The 25752-nt window shown below is 50.1% G+C and overlaps 1 protein-coding gene across 1 annotated transcript in view; it reads right to left on the bottom strand.

The window, feature by feature from the left end:
• The window catches only part of COL5A1 (collagen type V alpha 1 chain), a 129853-nt gene that overhangs the window by 45804 nt on the left and 58297 nt on the right, over window positions 1-25752 (bottom strand). Inside the window, exons 6-23 of the mRNA XM_034067678.1 lie at window positions 25074-25220; window positions 24707-24955; window positions 21056-21208; window positions 20699-20755; window positions 16834-16875; window positions 16606-16668; window positions 11659-11733; window positions 10091-10183; window positions 8729-8785; window positions 8532-8585; window positions 7872-7925; window positions 7187-7240; window positions 6320-6373; window positions 5384-5437; window positions 3963-4007; window positions 1903-1956; window positions 693-737; window positions 49-102 (exon numbers count right to left, since the gene is read on the bottom strand). Coding sequence (XP_033923569.1) covers window positions 49-102; window positions 693-737; window positions 1903-1956; window positions 3963-4007; window positions 5384-5437; window positions 6320-6373; window positions 7187-7240; window positions 7872-7925; window positions 8532-8585; window positions 8729-8785; window positions 10091-10183; window positions 11659-11733; window positions 16606-16668; window positions 16834-16875; window positions 20699-20755; window positions 21056-21208; window positions 24707-24955; window positions 25074-25220 — 1404 coding nt within the window. The remainder of the gene's footprint in view (window positions 1-48; window positions 103-692; window positions 738-1902; window positions 1957-3962; window positions 4008-5383; window positions 5438-6319; window positions 6374-7186; window positions 7241-7871; window positions 7926-8531; window positions 8586-8728; window positions 8786-10090; window positions 10184-11658; window positions 11734-16605; window positions 16669-16833; window positions 16876-20698; window positions 20756-21055; window positions 21209-24706; window positions 24956-25073; window positions 25221-25752) is intronic.

Below are 25752 nucleotides of genomic sequence, written 5' to 3'. Positions count from 1 at the left end.
AACCATCACTCCTTCCTCCCACCCATGGAAAAGGAGTTTTCCTCTTACCTGAGCACCTGGGTTGCCCTGTTGTCCTGGGGGACCCGGCTCACCCTGAGGACCCTGTGAGGAGACAAGGGCAGAGCTGAAGGCAGGAGAAGTGAGAGCGGAGCCAGAGCTTCCTCTGGCTCCTGCCGCTGTGCAGCATCCCAGCTCCATCCCTAGCCCTCTGTGGGAGCAGAGCTCCTGGGAAAGGGAAGCAACCTCTGCAGTGGGATAGGAAGCAGGGAAGTGGTTCCAGGGCACACTCCTCAGCATGGACACGCAGCCCAGAGGAGCTGAGCTCTAACACCCCCTGTCTGCACTGGCTCTTCTGCAGGGAGCCCATTTGATCCCATCAGTACAAAGCATGAAGCCCAAAGATTTTTTTCCCTCTCAGTTAAATTACTATATTTTGATATTCATTAGAACAACACACATCTCAATGAGAATGTTTGATCTTTCAGGGGGAAATAATGTGTAATTCCATCAGAAATTATACTAAATTAACAGCCGTTTGCTGCAGGAAGATACTCTCTGTGGTTTTCACAGGCTCTGGGAGGAATCTAGACCAGGCTAAAAAGCAATTAGAAAATCTAATTTAATAGAGTACATTTTACATTTCACTCTATGTAATATCTCAACTGCCTGTAGAATCTGCAGTGAAAACTTACCACATTCCCCTTGGGCCCAGTGGGTCCGTCCATACCAGCCACACCCTGAGGAAGGAGTTAGGAACAGCACTAAGATCCTGTTCTTTTGCACCACAAAAGCAATGAAATGGTAACAAAAATCAATAAATAAAGACATCAGGAAGCTCTTTGGGCCATGGGGAAAGGGAACGGTTCTGTAAAGGTGATTGGTAAAGCAACTGATTCACCCCCAACAACAGGAAGGTGTGAACAGTAAATGAGGAAAAGCCCCATCCCTGGCAGTGCTCAAGGCCAGGTTGGACACAGGGGCTTGGAGCAGCTGCTCCAGTGGAAGGGGTTGGAGCTGGAGCAGCTTTAAGGTCTCTTCCAACCCAAACCAGGCTGGGATTCTACAAAAAGAGCTCACTTGGGATGCGAACGCATCTCTCAGTGAGGGAGCAGGTGAAGGCAATGGGGCTGTGCTGCCTTATGCCAAACCAAAAGGCAGCCGGGGTCAAACAGCTCCTGAGCATCTCTATTAATGGGGTAACATGGTACATGGTCTGCTGGAGATGTGCTGCTGGGGCTTCCCCTGCCACTGTTTTGCTGTGGGGCTGAGCAGGACACAGGCTGTAATGGTGCTTATGGGAGAAGAGACCATTCTGGAGAGATCCTCATTAAATTTCAGCAGGGGTAGGAGCTCAATGTGAAGATGCCTTCGCATCCCAGGAGGGGTTAAGAGCTTTACAACGCTCCCCATTACACACTGACCCCTTTAGCTCTAGCAGCAGCCTGGGGTTTGGTTTTTAAGTTGTGGGACTCCAGCAAGCTGCAGTGATTTACAGGAGAGCACCCGTGTCAGTGCTCCCAGCAGTGCACAGCAGGCAAGGTGACAGCCTCCTGGATGAGGAACAGCACATTCTTCCCTTGGCTTCTGCCCGAAATATGAACAAACTGCTTCAAAGTCCCAGCAGCCCTCAGGCAGAAGGTAATGGCAAAGCTGCTGTGTTAATAACCCTCTTTCTTCCCTTTCAGCCTGAGCAAGGCATTAATATTTACTCAGGTGCCCCAAATCTTGAGCTGCTTTAAATGGACGTGACACCACTGAAAATGGGGGAGAAAATGGACTGGGAGCTTTAACTGTGCTTTTTGAATGCCACTGCTTTTCATTGCACAGATGTGTGAGATTATGCGGCTGCATTATCTGCTCGGATGACTAACGGGAACAGGGTGTTCAGCCCCAGGAACTCACCGGTGGCCCTGGGGGTCCTGGCGGCCCCTTTGGTCCCAGCAGTCCTCGGGGTCCCTGTTGGGGGAAGCAGATGGAGTTAGTGATCCTGGAGCCCTGTGCTGCTGGAGCAGGATGAGCATCACTGGGGCTGGCACACCAATGACCCTGCTGCTTTTGCTGCCACAGCAGCTCTCCTGTTACAAACCAGTCACAGAAATCCTGTATGCACCTGTCCTTGAGTTGTAAAGATAACACAGGCACAGACACCCAGGATTCTAACCCTAGGATTACAAGACCCACTTAACCCAACATTTTATTACTAATGTAATCATATTCGTGGGTTACCCTGTAATGCACACAATGACACAAACCCCTTCACAGCCAGGTCACTCCAGCCAGGGAGTGCCCGATGCCATCACTGGATCAATGGGTTAGCATCCAGAATCTCCCCAGGTTTAATTCCTAGCACTGACACATCTGTACAACTCAGTAAGGCTGGGAAAGGTTTTCAGCCTGCAGCATAAATGTGCATTTCCAAAGGCATTTGGTTCTTCAGCCTTAACCACCCAGCACTCCTGGAATCACAGTGTTTCCTTTCCATTTCTGGCTTTCTCACCAGGTTTAACCTCCCCTCATCTTTAGGGAAAGGGGTAGGACTGGAGCATCACGCTGAATGGCAGGCAGGCAGGGGACTGCAGAGGCACGGCAGGGGACTTGTCTTCGTTCAGTGGGAAGCTTTGCAAATATCAGCATCTCCTCTACCTGGAGCCTTCAGGTGGATTTGTAGTAAAAGGAATGGGATGGGGACCTGTGCACCCTCAGCTGTGAATCTGAAGCTCACAACTAAACACAGGCCCTTGCTTAAATGAGGGACCATAGAAGAACTCGGGGCATTTACAAGGATGGTGCTTGTTCACTGTCACAGAGCAGAGTCATTCCTGACTGATGGGCAGTTTTATCTGTCTGCCCAAATATTATATGTCCCTCTTTTTATGATGCAGAGAGAACAGAGGAATTAAAATGAAATGTTACAGGATAATAAAGGAGACATTAAGAAAAAGTCTGATGTTGGATACTGCAGGGATTCTGATCCTGGAAAAATGCAGCACAAATTGGATGCATCAACCAGGAAACCTGTCCCTGGCACCAGAGACCTTCATGGGCCACAGCCTGTGCTGATACTCTGCTTGTATCACCCAGTGATGGGAATCACAAAGAAACAGAGCAGGATGAAGAGAAACCAATTCTGAAGTCCCACCACTTCTTTCAGTCACCAATGAAACTGGGAAGAGCCTCTTTTGGCTGAGGGCAGAGAAAGGGGCAAATGTGCACATTTAGGTGTAGATATGACAAAAAAGCTTCCTCTGGAGCCTCCATTCTTGGTCATCACAGATATTTTTACTCACATTGCTGAAATAAACATGAACTTCCCTGCATGCATTAGCATCAGTTAAGCTCCTCTTTTGTTACTGTCTTACCTGAGCACATAAATGCTCTTAAGAAGTTAATAACCCATAAGTTATTGCTCAGACATGTGCTAAGCAGACAGCTGACTTGATTAATCTTTCCTAGAGTTCATCAGACACCTTGTCTATAATTTAGTTGCAGTGAGTCCGTAAATGCCAGCCCTTCCCTTGCTCACATAAAGTGTGTCCAAATGTTCCCATCAATTACTCTCAGGCCACCACGCTGGGCCTTAGAACAACAAAATAAGCCATTCTGAAAGCAAAAGTGATGGTAAATGGTAGATAATGTTCTTTTCATAACAAAAGAAATGCATTTGGGATGGAATCAGCACCCAACAACTGTACTACACACAGAGATCTGCAGCCAGCCAGAGGCAGTTTACCATCGCCAATAAAGTTAAGAACATGTTTTGTGTGATGTTTTGTGCACTGTGAGGTGAATATTGACCCCACTGAAGTCAGGGCTCAAAGTGCCCTCAAGCTCAGTCCTGCCTGCATTTAAAGGGAGTCACTGAGGACCTCAGCATCAGAACTGTCCCACAGAGCCACTCAGACCACCAAGACCTTGACCAAAGCAGTGTCACTATACACCAAGGCAAAGGAGGAGATACTCACAGGTTCTCCAGGTAAACCTCTGGGTCCAACTTCTCCATCATCTCCCTGGTCAGCAGCAAAGGCACAGAGAGAAACAGAAGACACAAGAGACAGAACAAGGCAGTTAGATTTCAGTCACATCACAGGTGTTTCACTCCTGTTAAACAACATTCACACAGCTTCCCTGCAGTAACGGAAGGGCGGCCGTGCATGAGGAAGACCTCGTAAGGCTGGAGACTAACCCTGTGTGGGCAGGATTTACAGAGGATTAGGAATGCTGCAGGGAGACGTCATAATTCATGGCCATGTTTATAAGGATGGATTTTGGTAACAAAGGACAGCGCAGAAACAACTTGAGGCATGTGAGTTAATAACCACAAGATTTAGTCCCATACTGAATGACAGGCGAGCATGGGAGCACCTCCCTCAATATGATTGAGCCTAATCAGAGCTCTTCAGATGAAGCAGAGGCAGCAAAGGGGTAATTCTTCATCCCTCCACTCCCTATCTCCTGATGCCCCATGGATCCCTCATGAGTATGAGCTGGTGCTTCCCCTGAACTGCTTCTAGATCACCCAAACCCTGAGGCTCCCTATAGGAAATCAATCCCAGGAGCCAGCCCTTGTAAACCCTCCTCTTCTGCTGCTGAAATCCCTGCTCTTCCTTCCAGCCGTGGCCCTCGGAGCTCCTCTCCACACCCCTCAAATGGTTTCTCTTTCTCTTTAGGATTAATGTTCTCCCAACACTTCCCCCACAGACACAGGTTTGGTCTTTTCACCTTCCAAGCATTTACAGCCGCAACTAATTCCTCCTCACAAGCTCACAGTGAGCAATGTGTCATTATCTGTGCTTTACAGAGGAAACAAATAGCCAGAGGAGGAGAGACAACACCGTGGAAGGGGATTAGAGCAGGGGAAGTCCATACTCGCTCATCTGGTTCAACCACAAGCTCCTCACAGGCACTGCTTCAGCATTTGCAATCTCTCCTCTTAAACCAGCCCTTCTAGACCTACAACCACTTAATGCAAGCTCTGCTCAAGGCCTGTGACTATTGACTAAACAGTGTGGAAGAAGGGAACAATTTCATCTTTGATTCCCTTTCTGTGTGGAATTGCTATTCCCCAAGCCTTGCTGCAATCCGCTGGGGCTCTGAACATCGCAGCTGATGTTTGCTCACCTGGAACATGATCATTTCTCTTTTCTTGTTTCATTCTCTTAAGAAAACCTGACTTTTCTGAGCAGATCTTTAAACACTAACTCTTCACTTCCTCTCCCACCTCCCTGCTCCCTCCCTCCCTCCATGGCCATCTGCAGCATCCCCAGGACACAAGGACCAGCAGCAGGAGACCGGCTGCTCTTGCCACATCCCTGCCCAATGTGGCATCTGCTTCTTGTTTACAGTTCTGAATTCAAAGGGATTCCCAATGCAGAGACAGACTTACCCTCTCGCCATCCTCTCCGGGTGCCCCAGGGGGTCCGTGGGGGCCTGGCTCACCCTGTAAAGGGAAGGGAGAAAGAAGCCTCAGAGAAGGTGGACACACTTTGGCAATGGAAAACATTGGGGAACATTGATAAACCAGGTGATGGATGTGACTTTTCTGCCTGCCCTGTGTGCTGAAGGTGCCCTCATGGCTCCTTTCCATGTGCTCTCCAAGCAGCAGCTCCCCTCTACCTGCTCTGGGCCATGTGTGGGCTCCAGCACGGGCAGACTGAGTCCTCCAGAGCGAGAGCTCATGGGATGTACTGGTAACACTTCGGCAGGGAACTGGGAACTGAGCAGTAGCTCCTTCAGGAGCAGGGCTCAGGCTTTGCAGTTACTGCTTCACCCAACCCATGCTACTCTGTTCCTGGCTGATTAAGCATCTCTCCAAGGCACCATCTTCCCTTTCCTGTGTAGCTTGTAATCACAATGCAATCTCCGCTGTTCAAACACTCCCTTGCTTTATAAAGCCATGGCTGTGTTCTCTAGGGAGGGGAGGCATGAACAGACTGCCAAAATCACCAGCCTCTTGTGTTTTTTCCCCTTTTGTTTAATTATAAAGTAAAGAGAAAAATCCCATTATCATTTTGGGCAACTTCCACCCACACCCACACTGTCTGAACGCAGGTTTTGCCTCTTGCTTCATTTCTCAGTCTGCATTTTATTAAGGCAATTTCCCCCCCACCCCCCAAAGTCTTTCCAATGTCAATCAGGCCCAGAAGGATCTCACAGCTTCCTAGGATGTGAATGCTGCCCCGGGAGGGATGCTCTGACATCCCACATGCTCTGATGGGACATGGCTGTGCTCTCCCAGCTGCACCACTGCGGCTCATCCCATCACCCCCAACCATGGGTTCACTCCAGACAGTGGCCAGAGGACAAGTGGAAGGTAACTTACTCTATTTCCTTTCTCCCCAGGCAAACCAGCCAAGCCATCAAACCCTCGGTCACCCTAAAAGAGAAACCAGTTTAGTTCACGCTTCCCCCTCCTGTTGTGTTCCTTTACAACTGGGAGCTCAGGTTGATCTGGCTGAGGTACACCCAGGGCAATGGGCAGTCCTTGCCCATTGGCAGGCCCGGGAGCATCGCTCTGCCTCTGCTCACTGCAGATCTCCTTCTCCTTCCCAGTGCTGCTCGTTATTTTGCTCCCCTTTCCTCCCTGCATCCCTCCTTTGAGGGCAGTCGACGCTCATTAAAGCACTTTACCAGATAAATGATTTGCAGTCTCCTGCCTGTATATCAAAACCCCATCTATTCCAGCTTTAAGTATCTACATAATAAAGTACTTAAACCTTCTAATACATGATTCCCCGAGCAAACTTTCTCTGCATTCAATTTCAGTAGCACAGCTTCTTCCTTGCTTAATAATACCAGCAGATCACAGCTGAATGAAGGGATTTTGTCTCAGATAAAAACACAGGGCATTAAAATTCCTCCCCACGCCCTCCCCATTTCCTCACCCAGTTAACAGGGTGGGGGTTTTGTAGTTATATTTTAGGACATTTCCAACTGCTCATTCATGTTTGTTTTCCATAATTGACATTCCAAAGTATTTGTTCGCCAGGGCACACAGTTCATTCTTAAGAGGGTCCAACATGAAAGGAAAACACGGATTGCTCTTGTGCCTTCCAGGTGTGTGTCTAACTTCCCCTCTCAAACACGGAGCCCCTGCACCACTTCAACCCCCTCCTCCAAGCAAGGTGGGCTCCTGCTGCCAAGGGTCCCTCAGTTCACTGCTAAAGAGCACACCAAGACACGGTGGTACCTTTGGTCCTGTCTGTCCTGGCATCCCCCGGGCACCGTCGCTGCCGGCTCGTCCCTGCAACAGAGAAAAGCCAAGTCCAACACAGAGGGCAGGGCAGGACCCAGGGACATTTGCTCTCTGCTCTGTGGCACAGTGAAGCTTTATTTAAGGCAGAGCTCTCCAGGGAACAGCTTCCCTTGGGAAGGGAAACGCGCTGGTCTGGTTTGGAAGGAGCATCCCGGGCTCAGCCTGGTGTGAGACACACGGCAGCAAAGCTGCTTCACTGCAGGGGATGCTGGGCCATGGTCCTTGATTTTAATTTGAAATAACCATTTCCCAGCACATTTGAGGAGATGATAATCACTACATTCACAGATTGGAATGTGCTTGGGAGAGCCAGAAGTGGGTCACACTAAAGACTTTCTCATTCCTTCCTCTGACAAACCGACGAGCCAGAGGATGGTGTGAAATGGAAATCAGCATCAGGGATGTCAGCAGAGCAGGTGAGCACCATTTATACCAGCAACCCCCAGGGCCTGGACCCTCCTTGTGCCCTACTGAGACCAAGGCACTCTCCAAACCAGCCCATTGTTCCTGCAGCTTCAACCTCAACAGCACAGAGGAAATGAGGACAAAAGATGGGGAGTGTGTACTTGCAGCTGTCCCCAACCACCCAGCCCTTAACTCCCATCCCCAGGACACTCACCCTGCGGCCTGGCTTCCCTGCCGGACCGGGAGGACCCTGGATGCCTCGTGGACCCTGCAAGGCATCAAGGAGAGAGGAAGAAATGCATCATCACCCATAGGTACAACAGAGGGACCCAGCGCTGCCAGGGCTGCCCGGGTCACCAGGCTATGAAATAGGATGGGGAGTCCTCAAGCAGAGCCTATGGATCCAAATACAGAGGGAAGGCTCAGGACTGGGTATCTCTGCACAGGACCTGCACGAGGAAGAGTTTGCCCTGCAAGCAGCTCCATGCAGTGGAGACAAATTACTTCCCCCACGGTTAGAAAGTGGGAATTTCCCTTTACTCCAGGATTTATGGCTTGGGGGAACAATTCCCTGAACATCAGCAAACTCCTCACGCTCAACCCAGCTCATATTTACAGGACTCCCCCACGGATGTCTCTGCAGGAAAGGGAAGGGAAGGGATGGGAAGGGAAGACCTTCCACCTGCAGAATCTTACCCTGCTAGCTTACAATTACATCTCCAGTCTGCATTTGGATACATTCATATGCAAAGCAGATGTTCCCACTCACGTTCAGCTGGCACTGGGTTACTGACTCACTCCTTCACATCTAAAGCAGGGCTTCATGCCCTCCTTTCCCCCAGACCTCCTGGTTGCCCAGTATGCCCATACTCACCTGAGGTCCCATTTCTCCAGCTTCTCCCTTTAGTCCTCCACTGCCTGGGGGTCCCTTTGGATAGAGAACAGGATCTATTACATCTTTCCATAGCAGAGCCACAGGGAAAATTCATACCATGTTAACAAAGAGCCATTCATGCAGGTAACCCAGAGCATCCATGGCTCTGCTCCATGCTCACTTGCTCATTCACTTACCATGGGGCCTGGCCGCCCCGTCAGACCCATTGGACCTGCTGGTCCTCTCAGTGCCAGCTGCAACACAAACAGAAACGTTACTCAGTTGGTGTCTGCTTCGCTGCTGCAAGGGGACAAAGCCACCATGTGCCACCAGCCACATGTCCTCTCCTTGTTTAACCTGGCCCTGACCACTGCCAGGGATGGGGAATACATAGGTGTGTATAGACCCTGGCCCAGACCCTGCCATGTGGAGGGGTGAGGAATTACCTACATCTGAACCAGATGAGAATCTGCCTCTGCAGCCCAGACCCCCTATTCCATCATCACATACAGACACAATAACATGGATGCTTTTGGCAACAAACCATTTAAGGTAAATAGCAGAACTGTGCCTGGCCAGGCTCTAGGGGCTCGCTCACATGTATTTATGATCCCAGTCTAGGTTAGGAGGATTTCTTTCTTTCCTGTCCTGAGAGTTCAGTTTTGGAGGGGTTTCTCCCTTGTTTTAGTTACTGCCTAATACCCTGCAAACAGAACTATTCTATTTGCACCAGGGGTCTTTTAGCTCCATAATTAAGGAGTCACAGAACCATGCATCAAGTCAGTAATCCTCATGGTGGGTAATGGGGCTGGTCCACACTTTAAAGCATCACTCAGGCTCCCTCGTGACAACTGAACGCTAAAAGAGTCGTAATTATCTGTGTACTCCAGTAATTAAAATCTACCCACAACTGCACTTGGAATGACATAAATATTGCACAAATGCTACATGTTGTGGCATCTTCTCCCAACACCCCATTAAAGGGAGATGCTCTGAAATGCTGGCAGCTGGGGCAGCAAGTGCTGCCTGATGAAACCCAAATTTAAAGGGAATAAATCAACCTGAAAATGTAATTAACAATGATAACAAGAAAACGACCCCCAGAAAAGAAATAAGATGTCTTTTCCCCACAGGATTCCTCTTCCCTTCCTGCCATATCTTGGAGCTTCCCCACAGAAGTGATTTATTTCCCTTTCTGCTTTGGTATCTGGGTTAGGACAATGCAGTGGCTGGTGGCATCAGCGCTCTGTACTCTACCTGAATAAGTATAAGGTCAAACTCCTTTGTAAGAGGGGGAAAGGACAGAAACCAGAATGGCATCTGCTAAGTCAAACCCCTTGTTATAAACCTAAAAGGGGGTCGTGCCCCCAGCTGGGTGGAGATGCCAGTGAGCTTGAGCTCATTCGAGGGTGAAATAACTTGCTTTTTAGCTTATCTCAACAGCCTGTGATGAATGAGCCCCAAGCACCGCGGATGGTGCAGGACATCTCTGACACATCCTGCTCCTCCTCTTCCTCGGGCACCTGCTGCAGGAGACATCCCCACCAGCCTCCACTTACCCTGGCCTGCTGCAGGATGGCTTGGGCTTGAGCCTCCTGGGCTGAAACAAGAGGTCCTTTAGAGCTGGCGTCTCCTCCTCCACTGAAGCGAAACTGATGGGAACAAGATGCAGAAAGCAGGTTCCAGGATTGCTGTCCCTCCACCCTCATACCGGTCTGACCCCTCGACAACCATTCAACACACCCAACCCAACACCGGAGCTGCTCTTCCAGACCATCCAACCCACCACTGTGCTCTTGGGTCACCCAGCTCACAGGAACAACCCGACTGTTTCCCATGGCCATACCCACACTCAGAGTAACACCGTGAGAGGGGCTGCTGGCTCTGAGCTGTAAGGAGCTCACACAACCCTTCAAAACAGAACACCAAGTTCTCGCAGGGCTGATAGTCCCCATGTGGATGCTTTTGGCCAGGAGACCCCCGGAGATGGGATTGCATCAGGGTACTTGGCTCTAGCTGCCTCTTTGCCCCAGGACAAAGGCTGTATTTCTCAAGCATGGCAGTGTGCTTCAAAGAGCAGAGTCTGGCCTATTGTTCAAGCCAGGATCCTTCAGCGTACAAAGGACTTTAAAACCCCAAGCTTTACTGCTTTATTTTCCCAGGCTTGAAAGGGAAGGAGTTTTGTGTTTAATTCTGCCTCTCCCACCCCCGACAGCTCCAAGCCCACTTCCCAGGACACACACGCTTCTCCTGCTCTAACTGCATGTGCATTTGGGGTTCTGCAAGAAGGACTCCAGGCTGCAGACCCCACTGGGACAGTTCTTTCACCTCCATTTCACCTCTGCCTTTTGCTTGCTTGGCACTAGGTACACAACCACATGAACTTGGCAAGCAGCTTCAAAGAGATGCAATTTATAGGCCTACAGTCGGTTGCTGTAGGGACCAACAAACCTATTGTAATGGGCAGCTAAGCTCCATGTTGAGCACTCAGCCCAGGCTGTCCCAGGCACCCTGCCAGGAGCCTACACAAGCATCACCCTCCCATTTGGAGGCTGGACAAGAACACTGTGGTTTTTCACTAAAGACTCTTCCCCTCTGGTACCTAACCACTCATTTACAGCAGCTGGTTTCCATAGGGTTTTCTCACATCAAAGCAGACACAAAACATAGCTATTCCTTTAAGCATCCCAGGACCAAGAAGGCTGACTCGGTACTTGCTTCAACACACATGAACCACAGGTCATCAAAAGAGACCAGTTCATTCAGGTGCTTACAACTGTAGCATCTGCTTTGAAGCGCTGTTTGAGGCAGGAGGAAGGGTTCTGCTCTTGGAATTGTCTTCAGTTGCTTCTTTATGACTCTTACTCTCCAGCACCATGCCCAGTCACAAACACTTAAGCTTATTCATCCCTTCTGGAAGTTCTGACCTAGCTGCCCTGTGCTTCTGACCAATGAAGAAGTTACAGTGCTTTGCAGAAGGTAAATTTACCAGGGGAACCATCTGGCCCCATCTTTTACACCAAGGAAAATGTGTCCTTGATGTAAAAGAGACGGGAGACTTCAACAAGAACAGGCAGTAAATAGCAGCAAAGCCAAGAAGCCAACTCATTTAAATGCTTGTACTCACTGGCAGCATGAGCATTGTCCCTGGTGGTCCTGGCAAACCATCTGCTCCTGGGAGACCGGGGCGACCAGGTGGCCCCTACAAGAAACAAGCATAGAAATAAACATCTATGGTGTCATTTCTGTCATGTCCTTATGTAAGCAGTCATGTTCACAAAGGCTTATGTCGTGATACAAAAGGCTCCCTGTCCTGACAAGCAGGTGTTGAGTGCGTGGGCATCCCAATGCTGTGGCAAATTCTGTGGAAGCCCATCTGGAACACACACAATTTTCCTTAGTGATTCCCTCTTGCTGTATCCTGGCCTCCGTATTTCCAGTCTGCCATATGCAATTTTTGAGTGAGCAATAAAAGTCTCTGCAATGTTCCAAGTTAATGGAATCAATGTTTAGTTGGGTCTGTTAAAACCTATTAAAACATATATGAAACTTCATAACTCAAGTCTGCGAGATAGAAACGTGGAAAGATAAATACATTTCTGCACGTGTTCAGTCATCTGGGTCATTGCGTTTTTCTCTCTTCTGTCTTTCCGTTAGTCCTTTGAGGCTACTTCTATCTACAGTGGAGTGAGTGATCCTGTCAGTGGCTGTAAATCAGCAGGACTCTGAGGATCTCCATGGAGCTGAGCTGATTAACATCAGTTGAGTCTCTTTAACTCAACCAAAGAAACAAGCATGCAGCAAAAGATCTATTGACAGAGCTATAAATAATCAAATATGGCCAATTTTCCTAAGACAGCCCATAGATTATTTGTATTCCCTGTTGTGTACTTGGCAAGAAGTTGAAGTTAATCCAAATTTGCACATCCATCCAACAATCCTACATGCAACGAGGATGACATCTAACTACTCAGTGTGCATGCCTGATTACAGGTTCACACCAGCTCAAGGAGCTGAAGGCAAGACAACTTATCACATCCCAGAGAGGCCAAGAGGAGCCCTGGAGCTCAGTCCATGGCAAGGCAGGCAGGGCTGCCTGGCCAACAGCTCAAGCTCGAGTACTTGGACACTTCCCATATAATAAATCCTTCTGTGGAGAAGCAAAGCTCTTGGAAGAGCAAGCAATAGGCACCTATGTTAGTTCTTGCTTTCTTTGACCTGCCTGATGCTCTCCAGCCCTTGCAAACACCAAATAAAAGCAAATATCAAACCTTGCCACACATCAGAGACATCTATGGATGGACAATCTACAGGGACACCAAAGGGACAGACCTTGACCCAGGAAGTTGCACACTCACCCCACAAGGCAAAGGGAGGTGGGTAAAGGTGGGAAAGGGACAAGGGAAATAGAAACATGTTACAAGATCCCTAAAGATCAGAACACTTTAAAGCAACCAATGCAGAGCATCTGGTGTTTTATTCCTGTCCCACTGCACAAGATCTCAGTGCATCTTTTTGCTCCCTGTTCTTCCCTTCCCTCTGTGTCACATTCAACATTTCCCTTGTCACCTCCCTCTTAAAAAGAGACCCAAAACACTCAAGCACTAAATTAGAGCCCAGCTCCAGGGTGGGGGTGAAGACCTCTGTGCTCCACCCTGCCCCATCCATCCCATTGCTCAGCCGGGCTGTGGCTGGACCCACACCACAATTACAGGGCAGAGCCAAGGGCTGCAGCACAACCAGCCCAGAATAACAGCACTGCTGCCCATGCTGCTGCAGCACTGCCCAGGGAGCCAGCAGGGGAGGACAGACTGACACCCGGCAGGGAAGGACAGACACCCAGCAGGGAAGGACAGACACCCAGCAGCAGGCTGCACAGCACACCGGGGTACTCATTTCTCAGGGCAAGCTCCTGATGTTACATTCATGCTGTTTCCTCAGCCTGGCTGACACCGAAGCCCTCGGCTCCAGTGCTGCGGTGCATAGGCCAGGCCCATCTGCTGGAGCACAAACACGATAAATAATTTAGGCCAGACTCATTTTCTATAATAAACTTTGTTCCTTCTCTCTCTTCTCCTTTAACTCCAAGTCCAGCAAATGATGGATCAGGAATGAGCTGATTCCTCTCTCTGTGTGTACTCTGACAAACGTTGATGCAATGTTTTCATACATAAACACCTCCCTTTGTTCCATGTTGGGTGCGTGAGGTCTCTTCCTTGTGGGGTGGAGCAGTGGGGGGCAATGGGCTGGAGGAAAACCAACCCCATAAAGCACTTTGTAGATTGAAATTCATGAATGCCTTTCAGGAACGCAGCACGCCAGCCCCTCAGCTGCTGTAAATCTGTGTCACTCATTATGTAAATAGAGATTTGCTGATATATAGCAGCCAAGGATGGGGACTTCAACTTTCATTTGGTGCAGTGCTCTGAAATGCCATGCTGAGTGCAAACATTAATGCAGTATTTCAAGGCAATGTTTACACTGAAACCCCAGTGTTAGTGCTGAGGCTCCTCGAGCAGCAGCAGGGACAGTGGTGCCCAGCATCCCACAGCACTGAGGGAGCTGAGTCTGTTTTAAGTGTCTCTCTCAGCCTATTCTTCATCCCTGGTCAGAAGATCCTATAACAGAATCCCCTTGCGGCATTTGGGGTCTTGCAGGTCCAGCAGTGCTCACTGGTGGGAAAAAGAGCACCCCAAATGCATCAAGCCTTTCAGAACCCCAATGAGGATTTCGGGAATCCTATTACACCTCTGAGATGCAAACCTGTCGTTGGGGTTGAGACACAACGATGGTATGGGCTTGGAAGTTACAGCTCTCATCCTGTCATCAGCCTTTCCCATGGACAAGCTCAGAGCACCCCAGTACCTGGATTTCCAGGCACACAGCAGGGCTGGTGCAGAGCTGCAGTTCGCTCTAACGCTCATCACGTTCAAAGGAGCACATTTCCCCATTCCACTTCCTTCATTCCAGTGCAGAGCTCCCATCCCAGAGCTTGCTGCTCTCCTCACTGCCTTATTCCCTTCTTCCCACTGCTCAGAGAAACCCAAGCCATCCTAAACCACCCTCCTCTGAAACCTCCCACAACCAGGCTGCTCCGGTGGCACAAGCTCTTCTTTGTGTTGTAAAATAAGAGGGATGAATGAACAAACTGGCATGATGAATAAAACACAGCTAAATGAGTGTTGGCCAATATTAACATAGCTGAATATTATTGCTATATTAATTCAGTGCACCTGCCTGATTGCAAATAAGGAATCTTTCTATCAGATGTAGGCATAGGAAATGTTCCTCGCCGCACACATTGAAGTGTCATGTAAATTCATGAGCTATGTGCAGGGTTAATAATAAACAAATTAAAAGAGGAGCTGCTGTAATTGAAAAGGAGTATTTTAATGCAGTTGCAGCTCCTGGCTCTGCAAGTTCATCAATCCTCTATGCACAATATGCTGTATTACATTCTGTTCTGGCCACACAAAAAGGCAGGATACACTAGAATGTAAATCACGCCTCGTTTCAGGGTGTGGAGCAGCATCTTTGAGGACAACGTGTCTGCTGCTGCCTGGCTTTGCACGGCCACTCCAGAGCCTGGCCCAACGCCTGCATCTGCCTGGACCAAGGGCAGGAGCACAGACTGCCTGCAGCATCCATCCTGCCAGGCAACTGAACCTTGGGAGCAGAAGCAGCATGTCAAGGGGAGAAAGGGACAACGCTGGGCAACACATAGGACCCTTCCAGGATGAAGCTCCACAGCTCTTTTGACCAACCCCAGACCACTGCAGGATGCAAACCACTGCTGGGAGCTTGTTCATCCTCTCTGACGTCCCACATCCAAGGAGGCAGAGGCCTCCCTTGGTCCTGCTGTGTCCAAGGGGTTAATCCAGCCTCACTGAGTGGTGGCCCTGGCTCCTGGCCATGGGCAGAGCCTGCAGCTGCCTATTGACTTTTGGATCAATGGAGCACAGTCAGGGCCTCTCGTTCTCAGTCATGTCACAACCACAAGATGCGTTATTACTGCTCCATCAAAACCCAGTAACATCCCCAGCAGTGCAGTGAGGTGGGGGCTTTACAACAGCTCCAGGGTACAGCAGACAGGAAGGGAGCAGCTGGGTTTCTGGGAAGGGAAAAGCTGGGATATCTCGTGTTGAGGAGCATCTCCTGTGATCTGTGTCCCCACTGCCTCCAGGGAGGGAGGGACATCACTGCCCTCCTCACCAACGGGACTGTCGGGATGCCTCAGGACACAACCAGCTCCAGGTGGAGGCTGATGGCAGCGCTGCCGGGAGCCCACTGGAACAGCACAACACCAGAAGCGATTCTGAAAGTGTATCTGACTGTGCTCAACATCAAGATGCACCAAAGCACCCAAACGGTGTCAGGCTCCAAACTCCATTTGTTTTGCTCACAGAGCTGCTGAAATCAATGAATTTCCTCATGTGAAGTGACTGCTGCTGGTCCATAGGGACCCTGCACCGCTGCTCAGCTGCCTGCAGCACACACTGCTCTGCTGGGCTGCACCGAGCAGGAACCACTGCTGCCAGCACAGCCAACACCAGTGCTCCATCACCCAAACCAGCACTGCCCAAGGGCACTCCTCTGGTTTCAGCCCCAAACTGGGCTGCTCCGGCAGCCAATGAGCCCATCTCGGCTCCTGTGCAAAGCCAGAGGCCGTCAGTGCTATGGTGAGCGTTCCTCTAGATGTCAAGGCACAATCCCTGCTGCGGGTAGGGCTGGAAGTGATGGGAAGCCTGGTCCCATTGGACACCAGACCAATGGGACTGGTATCCCAGTTGAATGCTGTTCATTACTGCCCAGCAATAATGAACAAAGATGCAATTCTGACCAAAGTGTGGTGCTAAAATGTGGGATTTGAGGCCTTGGTGCACAAAAGTGCTTTGGGAGCAGCTGAGACATCGCAGAGCTGGAGGCTTCTGCACACAGCAGCTCACAAAGCAGTTGCTGCCAGTGACAAAACTGGTTTAAGGTAACATCAAAGCCAAAGATGCAAACCCCAAGTTACAGCCCCAGTTTGTACACACAAAATGAGCCAAAGAGGAGGAAAAACATGGGTACTCACTCTCTCCCCAGGGTCACCCATTAAGCCCACAGGTCCAGTTGGTCCTGGAGGTCCTGGAAGACCCTAGCATGGAAAAGACAGGGAAAAAACAAGCTGCTTAGAGCTTTCTCTTCAGTTTTGCACCAGGAAATGGACCCAGAGCTCTCTGCACCCTTGCTGGGTATCAGGAAGCAATAGAGCCCTCCACGTACATCAGCACCCCAGAGCCGCGTGCAAAGGGACACTTACTGCTGGGCCTTCAGGACCGGGGGGGCCTTCCACCAGCATACCCTGTGCAATGGAAGAGAAGACAGAAACATTAGCAAGGCACAGCCTCACGGTCACCCTGCCCACAGGGCTGGAAAGCCCAATGCTCCCTCTGCTCTGAAGTGTTCCAGCTCCTGCTGCTGGGTGCAGGTATGTGTGAGCTGCAGCATCTCTGCTCCCTCTGCATGAGAGGCACAAAAGGCATTGCCCACTGAAGAGCCAGATACCATCTATTTAAGTCACACACAGCAGGGCAAAACCAGCCCCAAGCCCACGCTCACCCCACACAGAGTCACCTTCCCAACCGCATCCCTTTGCCCTCAGCACATGGCCAGCAAAGGGCAAACCCTGGGGCATATCCAGCCTGGATGGTGCTGGAGCAGAACAAAACCTCCTCTTCAGGAAGAGGCTGTTTCTAGACCCGAGCAGCTTAAAAAACATGTTAATAATCAAAGAGTGGGGTTTTAAAATGACTTTCCCAGCAGCCAGCGTGCTGTGATTTATGTGTACCCAGGAAATCACTGTGTGGGCAAAATGGTACAATAATGTTATTCCAGTCCTTTTAATCTAAATGTTTTGTCATAACTTTAAATCAGGTCTATCATGTACTCAGGAGAGTCGAGTTCTTTCTCCCCCCCCCCCCCATAGATACATAAGAGGCAGGAAAGAAGCATCTCAATAATCCCAGCAAATGCTTTCCTGACAGCATCAGGACAATTTACTGGGAACAGCCCCATGGTGAGCACAGCCCTGTTCCCTCTGGGCCAGTGACCGTGACCCCAGCAGCACCCAGTGTGAGCCAAAGCCATCCCAGCAGTGCCCAGTTCATGGGCAGCAAACAGGGACACATCCTGCAGGATGATATCTGCCTGTAAAACCCTGTGCATAAGCAGTGAGTTCATAAGGGAGAAGCCAGGAGGAAACAAGTGCAGGGACTGGCCTTAGGTCACCCTTGGCTGGTCTCCTGGACTCAGCTCCAGTGCTAAAAGCCTCGGCTGACCCCATGGCAGCCACTACAGCAGGAGAGGGCCCAGCTGAACCCATCTGAAAAGGCCACAGGGAAATCCAGGTATTCCTGCCCCAAAAGCCACAGTCTCTAAAGCCCAGAGGAGCAGAAAAAGGGGTAAAACATGAAGCATCCCTGCTTCCATTGGTGGGATGTGTGTTTCTGCACCACTAATGCATGGCCAGTGCTGTTTTCTGTCTCTCCCAGTGTCCATGCTGCTCATTACCACCTCATATAAAACCTGGCTCCCACCTCACTTGGAAGTGTGAAGGGAAATTTGCTGCTGCCATCCCAGAAGGAAGCGCCTGAGCAGCCGTTCTTCACCAGGAAAGAATTCAGGTCGTGGGCTTCACCCTGGGCCCATTTTGACAGCAGTTTTCCTGCCTGCCATGGAGACGCTGCTCTCGTCTGGGTGGGAATTGGTGTGAACCCTACACAGCATTCCTCTGACCTGCACTAAGTGTCAGCTATTTGCTGTTGGAAGCTATCAAGAAGATGCTGGTGGAGAAAGTGTCCCCCAAGATATCCACTAAGCACTGGCTCCTTTCCAGGCAAACAACGGGGACACTGTGCAGGGAACCCCAGAGCTCCCAGCAAACCTTTTCCCATATGGAACCCCAAGGCCCATCCCTGCTGAGACCAATGATGGCACATTTTGCTGTGGCAGGCTCTAAGCCAGACACCAGTAACTGTGTCTGGGCTGATGCAGCCCACACAGGTCTCCCCAGGACACACGTGGGCTGCTGGGGGACCATGCCATGGGCTGAGCATGCTGAGGTTCTGCTTCCCATGGCCAGCTGCAGAGCCTGGGGCCGCTCTAAGAGCCGGGGCTAATGAGCCCATTTGCAATGCAAACATCCTTGGCATCCTCCCATATTTATCTGTTGGTTTATGTTGAGCTCAAGCTTTAGGGACATCTGGAGATTCTCCTTGGCAAGAAGCCACCACTGTTTATATGACTGCTCATCAACAGGAGCAATGGAAAAGTGGGAGGGTGTGGGGACCAGGACTGGTCTGGGGGGCCAGGGGGATGCCACCAAGGGCGATGCCTTGGGGGTAGAACAAGCAAAGCATGGAGCTGGAACTGTGGCAGGGGAAAGGAGAGCATTGCTTCCACTCAGTCAACACCCAGGTGCTGCCCACAAGTGCAACCCATGTCCCAGACACTGGCTGCAGCACACAGAGGTGTGTGCAAAGGCTGATCACAGCCTGCCTGGGGCAGGCAGGAGCACTGGGGCCCCCCAAGGACAGGCAGCCTGGAGCCTTCAGGGATGTGGGGTCCTCACCATCCATCCATCCATCCATCCCTCCATCCATCCCTCCATCCCTCCATCCATCCCCAGCTCAGCCCTCCTCACCCTGCAGCTGTGCTGCCGAGCTGCCTCCAGCAAGTGTCAGCACCGAGCAAGGATTGAAGGACAGGAGGGTGGAAGGGAAAGGAGAATAAAGCCCTGCAGGATCCCACTAAAGCCTTTGGGTTTCTTCCCCCTCTGCTGCAGCTCCCATCGGAAAACAAGAGCTAAAGAGCACAGTGAATCCGAGTCTGTGCTGCAGGAGCCGCACGGAGAGGGACCGGGCGGCATTTGGTCTTGTTTACTCTCTGGCAAAAGCCATGCATGCTCCAGTGTTTTGAAATAGCAAAGGCAGCCAAATTCCTTCTGGATGATTAAACTTAACTGTTCTGTTGGCTCTGCAGCCTTTCCAATGGGCTCTGGACAGGGCAGGCTGGGTTCTGCCATCATTCCTTTGGGGTTCAGCTGCCCCCCACCCTTCCCACACCTAAACTGCTCCATCCTTGTGTCCGCAGGGTGGGAGTGAGCCCCAGGAAGGAAGAGAAGGAAGGGAAGGTCAGAAAAGCTTTCACAAGATGCTCAGTTCAGGCCTGTCAAGCCCTGCTGCTGCAGCCCTGCTTCCCCTGCTGCCCCCAGCACAGTGCTGGTCAGAGAAGGAATGGGAGCAAGAATTAAAGAGCAGTAACAGTGCTGAGAAGTGCTGCTGCACTGGGCCCTTGCCAGAGAAACCAGGTTAATTGGGCTGCTGGTTAATTGAGCTGCTGGTTAACTGAGCTGCTGGTGCATGGGAGCATGTGGGGAGGTGGCTGCAAGGACCTGCAGCCCCAGCTCCAGGCTGGGAGGAGCACCCATAGGAGCACCCCTGCATCCTGGTACCCAACAGGGGACACACACACGTGGGCATCAGCCTCCAGCCTCTTGCTCTGCCCAGTGGGTACCTGGCCCCACAGTGCCTCCATCCTCACTTAACAGGGGGCTCAGTTGGGCACCCACAGTTTTTGCTGACTGCAGAGTGCACAGGCAGCTCTTTAGAGAGAAAACCAACCCCAGAAACAAGGCAGGACAGACCATAAAGAGGAGCAAACCCATCCGCTCACAGCTGTGTGCTGAGAGAACTGCTTCATTTCCACAGTGATTAATTCATTAGTGGCACAATTAAAGGCAATCCCAAGCGGCAAGTTCAGGTCAGGATGTGACTCAGCCACCAGCGCTTGGGGAATGGGGTCACTGTGAGCTGAAGGCACTTCAAACCTCCAGGGAGGTGAGACCTGCCCTCTGCCTGATGCCCCTCTGACAGGCCTGGGTTTATTCTGGTAAATAAGAGATTTCATGGGAAATACTGAACTTGTTCATTATTTCAGTCACTGCTTGAAGGTTTTAAAGAAAAATGTACAGTATTTTGTATTTAAAGTGTTTAAATGAACCAAGTAATTCCTCCATGGGAAACTCTCCTCCCAGCTGTACCAGAGCCCCCCAGGCCACACCAAGCACACCCCTTGGACTGTTCGCTTGGGAAAACACTAACACCAAAACAGCATTTGATCCTTACCGGCTCAATAATCGCGGGCTCCCCTTTCTGCCCCTTCTCGCCCCGTGGGCCACCGATCTGCAGCACACAAGGGAAACACAAAACCAGAGTCAGAGAGGACATCACCCCCATCAGCATCACTGCTCCGAGCGGGATCTGGAGATCCTGGACCAACTTCTGCCCCAGGAGGATGCTGATGCTCATGTAGAAGAGCAACAGGCACCTCCTCACCCTGTGCTAAGCACGTGCAGGGCAGGGGAATGAACCCAAGTGAGATGTGCTCGCTGGCTTTTGCATTGCTGATCTTTATGCTATTAACGATGGGGTGACAAACATTTTGAGCCAGACTCACCTTCTATGGGAAATAAACTCTCTTACCCCTTCATAGATGGTGTCCTGGTTGGCAGGCATGCCGGGCCCGATGTCAGGAGAGACTGTTCGGTCATAATAGTTATCATAGTAATTCCCATCATATTCTTTTATTGTTTCCTCAGTGAAATCTTTATCCAGGTCATCTCCTCCCTGAGCAGCCTGGAAGCGAAAGAGCAGCAACACATCAGGCTCTGCATGCTGGAATAAGGGGTGCAGGGTTCGCAATGTGGGGAGGATGTATTATAACAACAGTGGTAAAGAACAAGCACAAGGAAAGTTAAGTTCTGAAGTTTTAAAGTCTCCAGGGACCTCTAAGGGAAGAAGGATGGGAGGATCTTTATGTCAGAAGACCTGGAGAAAGAGACAATGGAAGTCTCAAACTCCAAGCCCCCCTCATCTCCCACAGCCTTGGTATCAGAGATGCTGGATTATTAAGGATAAGAATTGACACATCCAAGTCTCACAGCTAAAATGCCCAACAACACATCAGCCTGTTGTTGTGAGTGTCTGATTACAGGAGGAAACATGGAAAAATCCAAGTTTGCTTCTACAAAACCTCCTGTTTGCTTATCCCAGGATCCAGAATTGTGCATGAAGCACAAGCAGAGGTTTTTCACAGATCTGATGCATTAATCCCTGAATCCTTCCTGAATCCTTCCAGCAGCAGATGCTGGGCAAGGACATCCAGACAAGCATCAGAGTTTCCTTGCTTCACTCCATCCCCCTGTGCTTTCTGCAGCCTGGCAGGCAACAGCCTCTTGGCATCATTTGCTCCGAGCAGCACTGTGAAGAACACGTGCTGCTGCTGATGGGTTTTTTGTTTCTTTCCCATCCAGGTAATGACCAAAATGATCCATAAATTGAATTATTTCCAGTGCTTCCCAGAGAAATTATCTCCTCCCTACTATGAATTCAAAATCACTTCAATGCCACCATCATTCCCAGACCTTGTTTCAGTGCCAAAACTGCTCAAAACTGAGTACAAGCATCTGCATCCAAATTCAAGAGGTTTTAAATAAGAATAAGCCTAGTGCTAAGGCAGCCACTGCTCTGATACCCCATCTTCTTTCAGTTTTGCAGGCACCAACCGGTCTTTGCAGGAATTATAGCTTGGCAGTTATTCAATCAGAAGGCTTGGAGAAGTTAGCATCACTTTTCCTCTGTGCTGTTCAAACGGGTTGGGTGTTATCACAATCTCTTTTATCCTGTTTGCAATCTTCTATCTGGGTTTGCACTTTGAAACCTTAAAACCTGTTTATCTCGCTACAAAGATTCTGGATATAACATAGAAAGTTTGTTCCAGATTGCACTGCTTTAAATGGACATCAAAAGTGTCCGAGACGATATTCTGATTAAGGTCCCAAAATCCATTTGCATGGGAAGATTTGCTTGAGTGAGTGGGCAGAGGAGGAGCAAAGTTCTCCCTGCTGAGAGCTGCAGGTGCTTTGGAGGAAAACCAAACTAAAAGCCCCAAAAATCATGGCCTGAACAATGCTGGTAGACAACTAAAACCAGTCTGCAAAGGAAACAGGAGGCCCAAACCTCAGTGTGCAGAACACTGAGCCTCTGCTTTGCTGGTAACAGCTTCATCTAAATCTCCTTTTAGTCCTCCCTTCAGAGAAGCAATGCAGATCTGAAGCCCTGGTATATGCATGTGGACAAGTAAAGCAAACTGCCTGATGACCAGCAGGCAATGAGCAGGATCTATCTGCTCCCAGCTCCTCTCACTCGCGGGAGTTTCGCTGCCTACTAAATCCTGGAATTGCTTCCCTGGCATTTATCAGGAGTTATGAGCCACGATGAAACCCAGCCCAGGAGAGCTCAGCGCCTGCTCCTGCCGCTCAAACCCTTGCACTGCTTTCACTTGTACACAACCAAATCCCCTTTTCATCCCCACCATAGGAACTAAAGTCTTCCCAAAGTGCAGGTGAGCTCCAGCTCTGCCAGCAGGAGCCTGGGAGGTGAAATCACCCCACACAAACCCATGGCCATGAGCACTTTGTTTCCTGAACCAGCCAAAACACATCTGAGACTTTCAATGGATCTTTAAGAGCAACCAACCTTCTCCAGCCCCCTCCCTGCTGAAAGCCTGCTCTTAATAACAGGTATTAGGCAGGCAATTCCATGCAGGAGATGCCGATCCCCACTTCCACACTGCTCACAAGGCAGCCTGGTCTGCTGCTGGATTAGAGGATCAGTTTCCCCAGGAGCTCCTGGCTGCAGGCAGGACCCTTAGCTCCTACTGTGAGGTTTTAACTGCAATCAATACCCTCCTGGGTGCTCGTCCCTCAGGCTGGCACTTGTGGGGATTCCCTGTCACACTGCATTAGCCTTTGCCTCAGAGCATGGGAATCTCCTTCCACCAGGCACGTTGTGTCCTTTGCTCCTCAGCTAAGAGATGCACTGGAGCAACATCCCATCCCGGGAGTCATCCTTGTCCCAATGCCATCTCCTTTGGAGCTGCTGGAGGGCAACAGTTGCACTCTGTCCCTGTGAGATGCTTTGCTGAGAGAGGGTTGAGCTTTCACATCGGAAAGCTTCACCATGTGCTTCCCTACCTGAACTGTCCCCCGCGTATTTCCTTTTCCTAACAACTAAAGCAGCCCTCGAGCCTCTGATTTCCTCTTCCATTTTTTCCTCAGGTCAGGCTGTCCAATCTTTAATTCCTCTCTGTTAGAAAGTTCAAGCTTAGCCAAAGATTTCTGGCTCCTTGTCAGGAAACAGCAACATTTCCCATCCATGGGTTCCCTCAGGTTGGCGCTCACCTCCTTCATATACTGAAGCCTTTTCTGTTTCTCTCTGTAGACCATTCTGGGTGGCTCAACCTCCTCCTCCACCACAGTTTCTACACTGACTGGCTGCACACGACCCCTCTGCATCACCAGCCCCAGGGTGCTGAGTCCCCCCATAACCATCACAAAACTCTGCCAAGTCCCGTCCTACCTCCCAGGAAACATTATCCTGCTGTCACCTCCCCTTGCTGGTGCTCCTGGATAGCGAAATTGGCCTCCTCTAGCATTATTTCCTTACATAGTGAGCTATACAGCACGTGGCTGCAGGGCAATTTGTCTAAGTCTCATCTAAAGATGAGACCCACATTCATCTGTTTGATGAACGTCAGCCATGGGACATGGACTGCTCTCCCCTTCCAGCAGCTGTGGCACAAAGCAGAGGTGCTCACTCTGGTGGATGCAGGAGCTGGAAATCAAGGGTTGGTCCCAGTGCTGAAATGGGGTTTTTGAGCATTACAACTCCCTGAAGATGTTCAGTGGGAATGACAAGACAAAACCCTGATGTTTTCCATCAAATCAACGTTTTAAGGATTTTATATTAATAGCTTTGAAATAAAATGATTTGACTGAGATTTTACCAGCAACGCTCATTTCCCTCCTCGCCACACAAGCCCCTCACAGAGGGAAATGCAGATGTCAGCATGAGCGCATTGTTCCAAGGGAATAACCCTTCACTAAACCCTCAATATCTGCGTTCCACACCCGGAAATATCAGGAGCAAAAATATCTTACAAGAAACCTCCTCTTGCAAGAGCTGCCCAAAGCACCACCAGATTTACCCCATGGTGAGCACATCCCCATGAGCGGCTCTCAGGGTCTGAAACACCACAATTCACCACAACCACAAAGGGAAAGGTAAAATTACATCACTCTCGTTGTAGGTGAGGACGGTGCTTGTGGGGAGCTCAGCTTCCACCGCGTTCTCGGTCAGTCCCCCCTGCGGGTCCACTTCTTCATTGTAGTTGACATCCTCGTAGGGCAGAGGTGTGAAGTACTCCTCGTTAATGGTTTCATAGTTGTACTCATCCACGAGGGGATCACCCACTGCAGTATCCTCCTTGGTCTGCTTGTCAGGGTCCCCTCCATCAGGAGGTGGTGTGGGAGCAGGATAGTCCTATCACAGCAATAGAACACCAGAATCAGGAACAGAAGCAAACCTTCTGCACCATCCTCCACCTCCCCTTCTACAAAGGTGCCATTTGTGAACCACATCTTTGCCATTGAATTGGTACCTGCTTGGTTTCAGGTCTCTCGCCAGCAGCCACTTCAGGAGTGCTGGGTTTGGTGGTGGGAGCTTCTGGCTTTACAGATTCATCAACATCCTCATAGTAGGGGTACTCATAGTAGTAGGTGTCACCTTCACCCTCCGCGTCAGTGTACTGCAAAGAGAAGATGGGAAGCAGAAAATAAGCTGGCGGCACCCAGACACATTCCTGCCAGCTCTTTTAGGCATTATTTCACATCAACAGGGCCATGCTGAGATGCAGACCCATGCACTGAAATCTTTCCCTTCCTCCTGTTCATGAGCTTCTATGAAACCTTCACCAAGGCTTTGGGCTGCTATGGAAAGGCTGTGATTTGAGGAGGTTCTAAATCATCTCTTGGTCCTCTGACCATAGATGATGGCCCAAACCTGCAGCAGTTCAGTCACCCATGATAACACAATACAGAAACACTAACTGGTTTTAGCCTTGGACTGCTGGGACCTCCCAGGTCCCACGTGTGACATACTGAGAGAGGTGGGAAGAACACACTTGAATTGTGCAGCTGCTCTGCAAAGCCAGACACTATTTTCACTCTAAGCACTAATAGTATCCATGTGACTTCCCATCCACCCGCAGGGCTCCATAAGCAAGATATTCTCAGTGTTTTCCACAAGGCGTCAGTCATTCTTCAGCATGAAGCACAAAG

Source organism: Melopsittacus undulatus, chromosome 11 (assembly GCF_012275295.1).
Source record: "Melopsittacus undulatus isolate bMelUnd1 chromosome 11, bMelUnd1.mat.Z, whole genome shotgun sequence".
Classification (NCBI taxonomy): Eukaryota; Metazoa; Chordata; class Aves; order Psittaciformes; family Psittaculidae; genus Melopsittacus; species Melopsittacus undulatus.
Note: the sequence above shows the minus strand (reverse complement) of the source record. Positions and strands in the feature narration are given on the sequence as shown.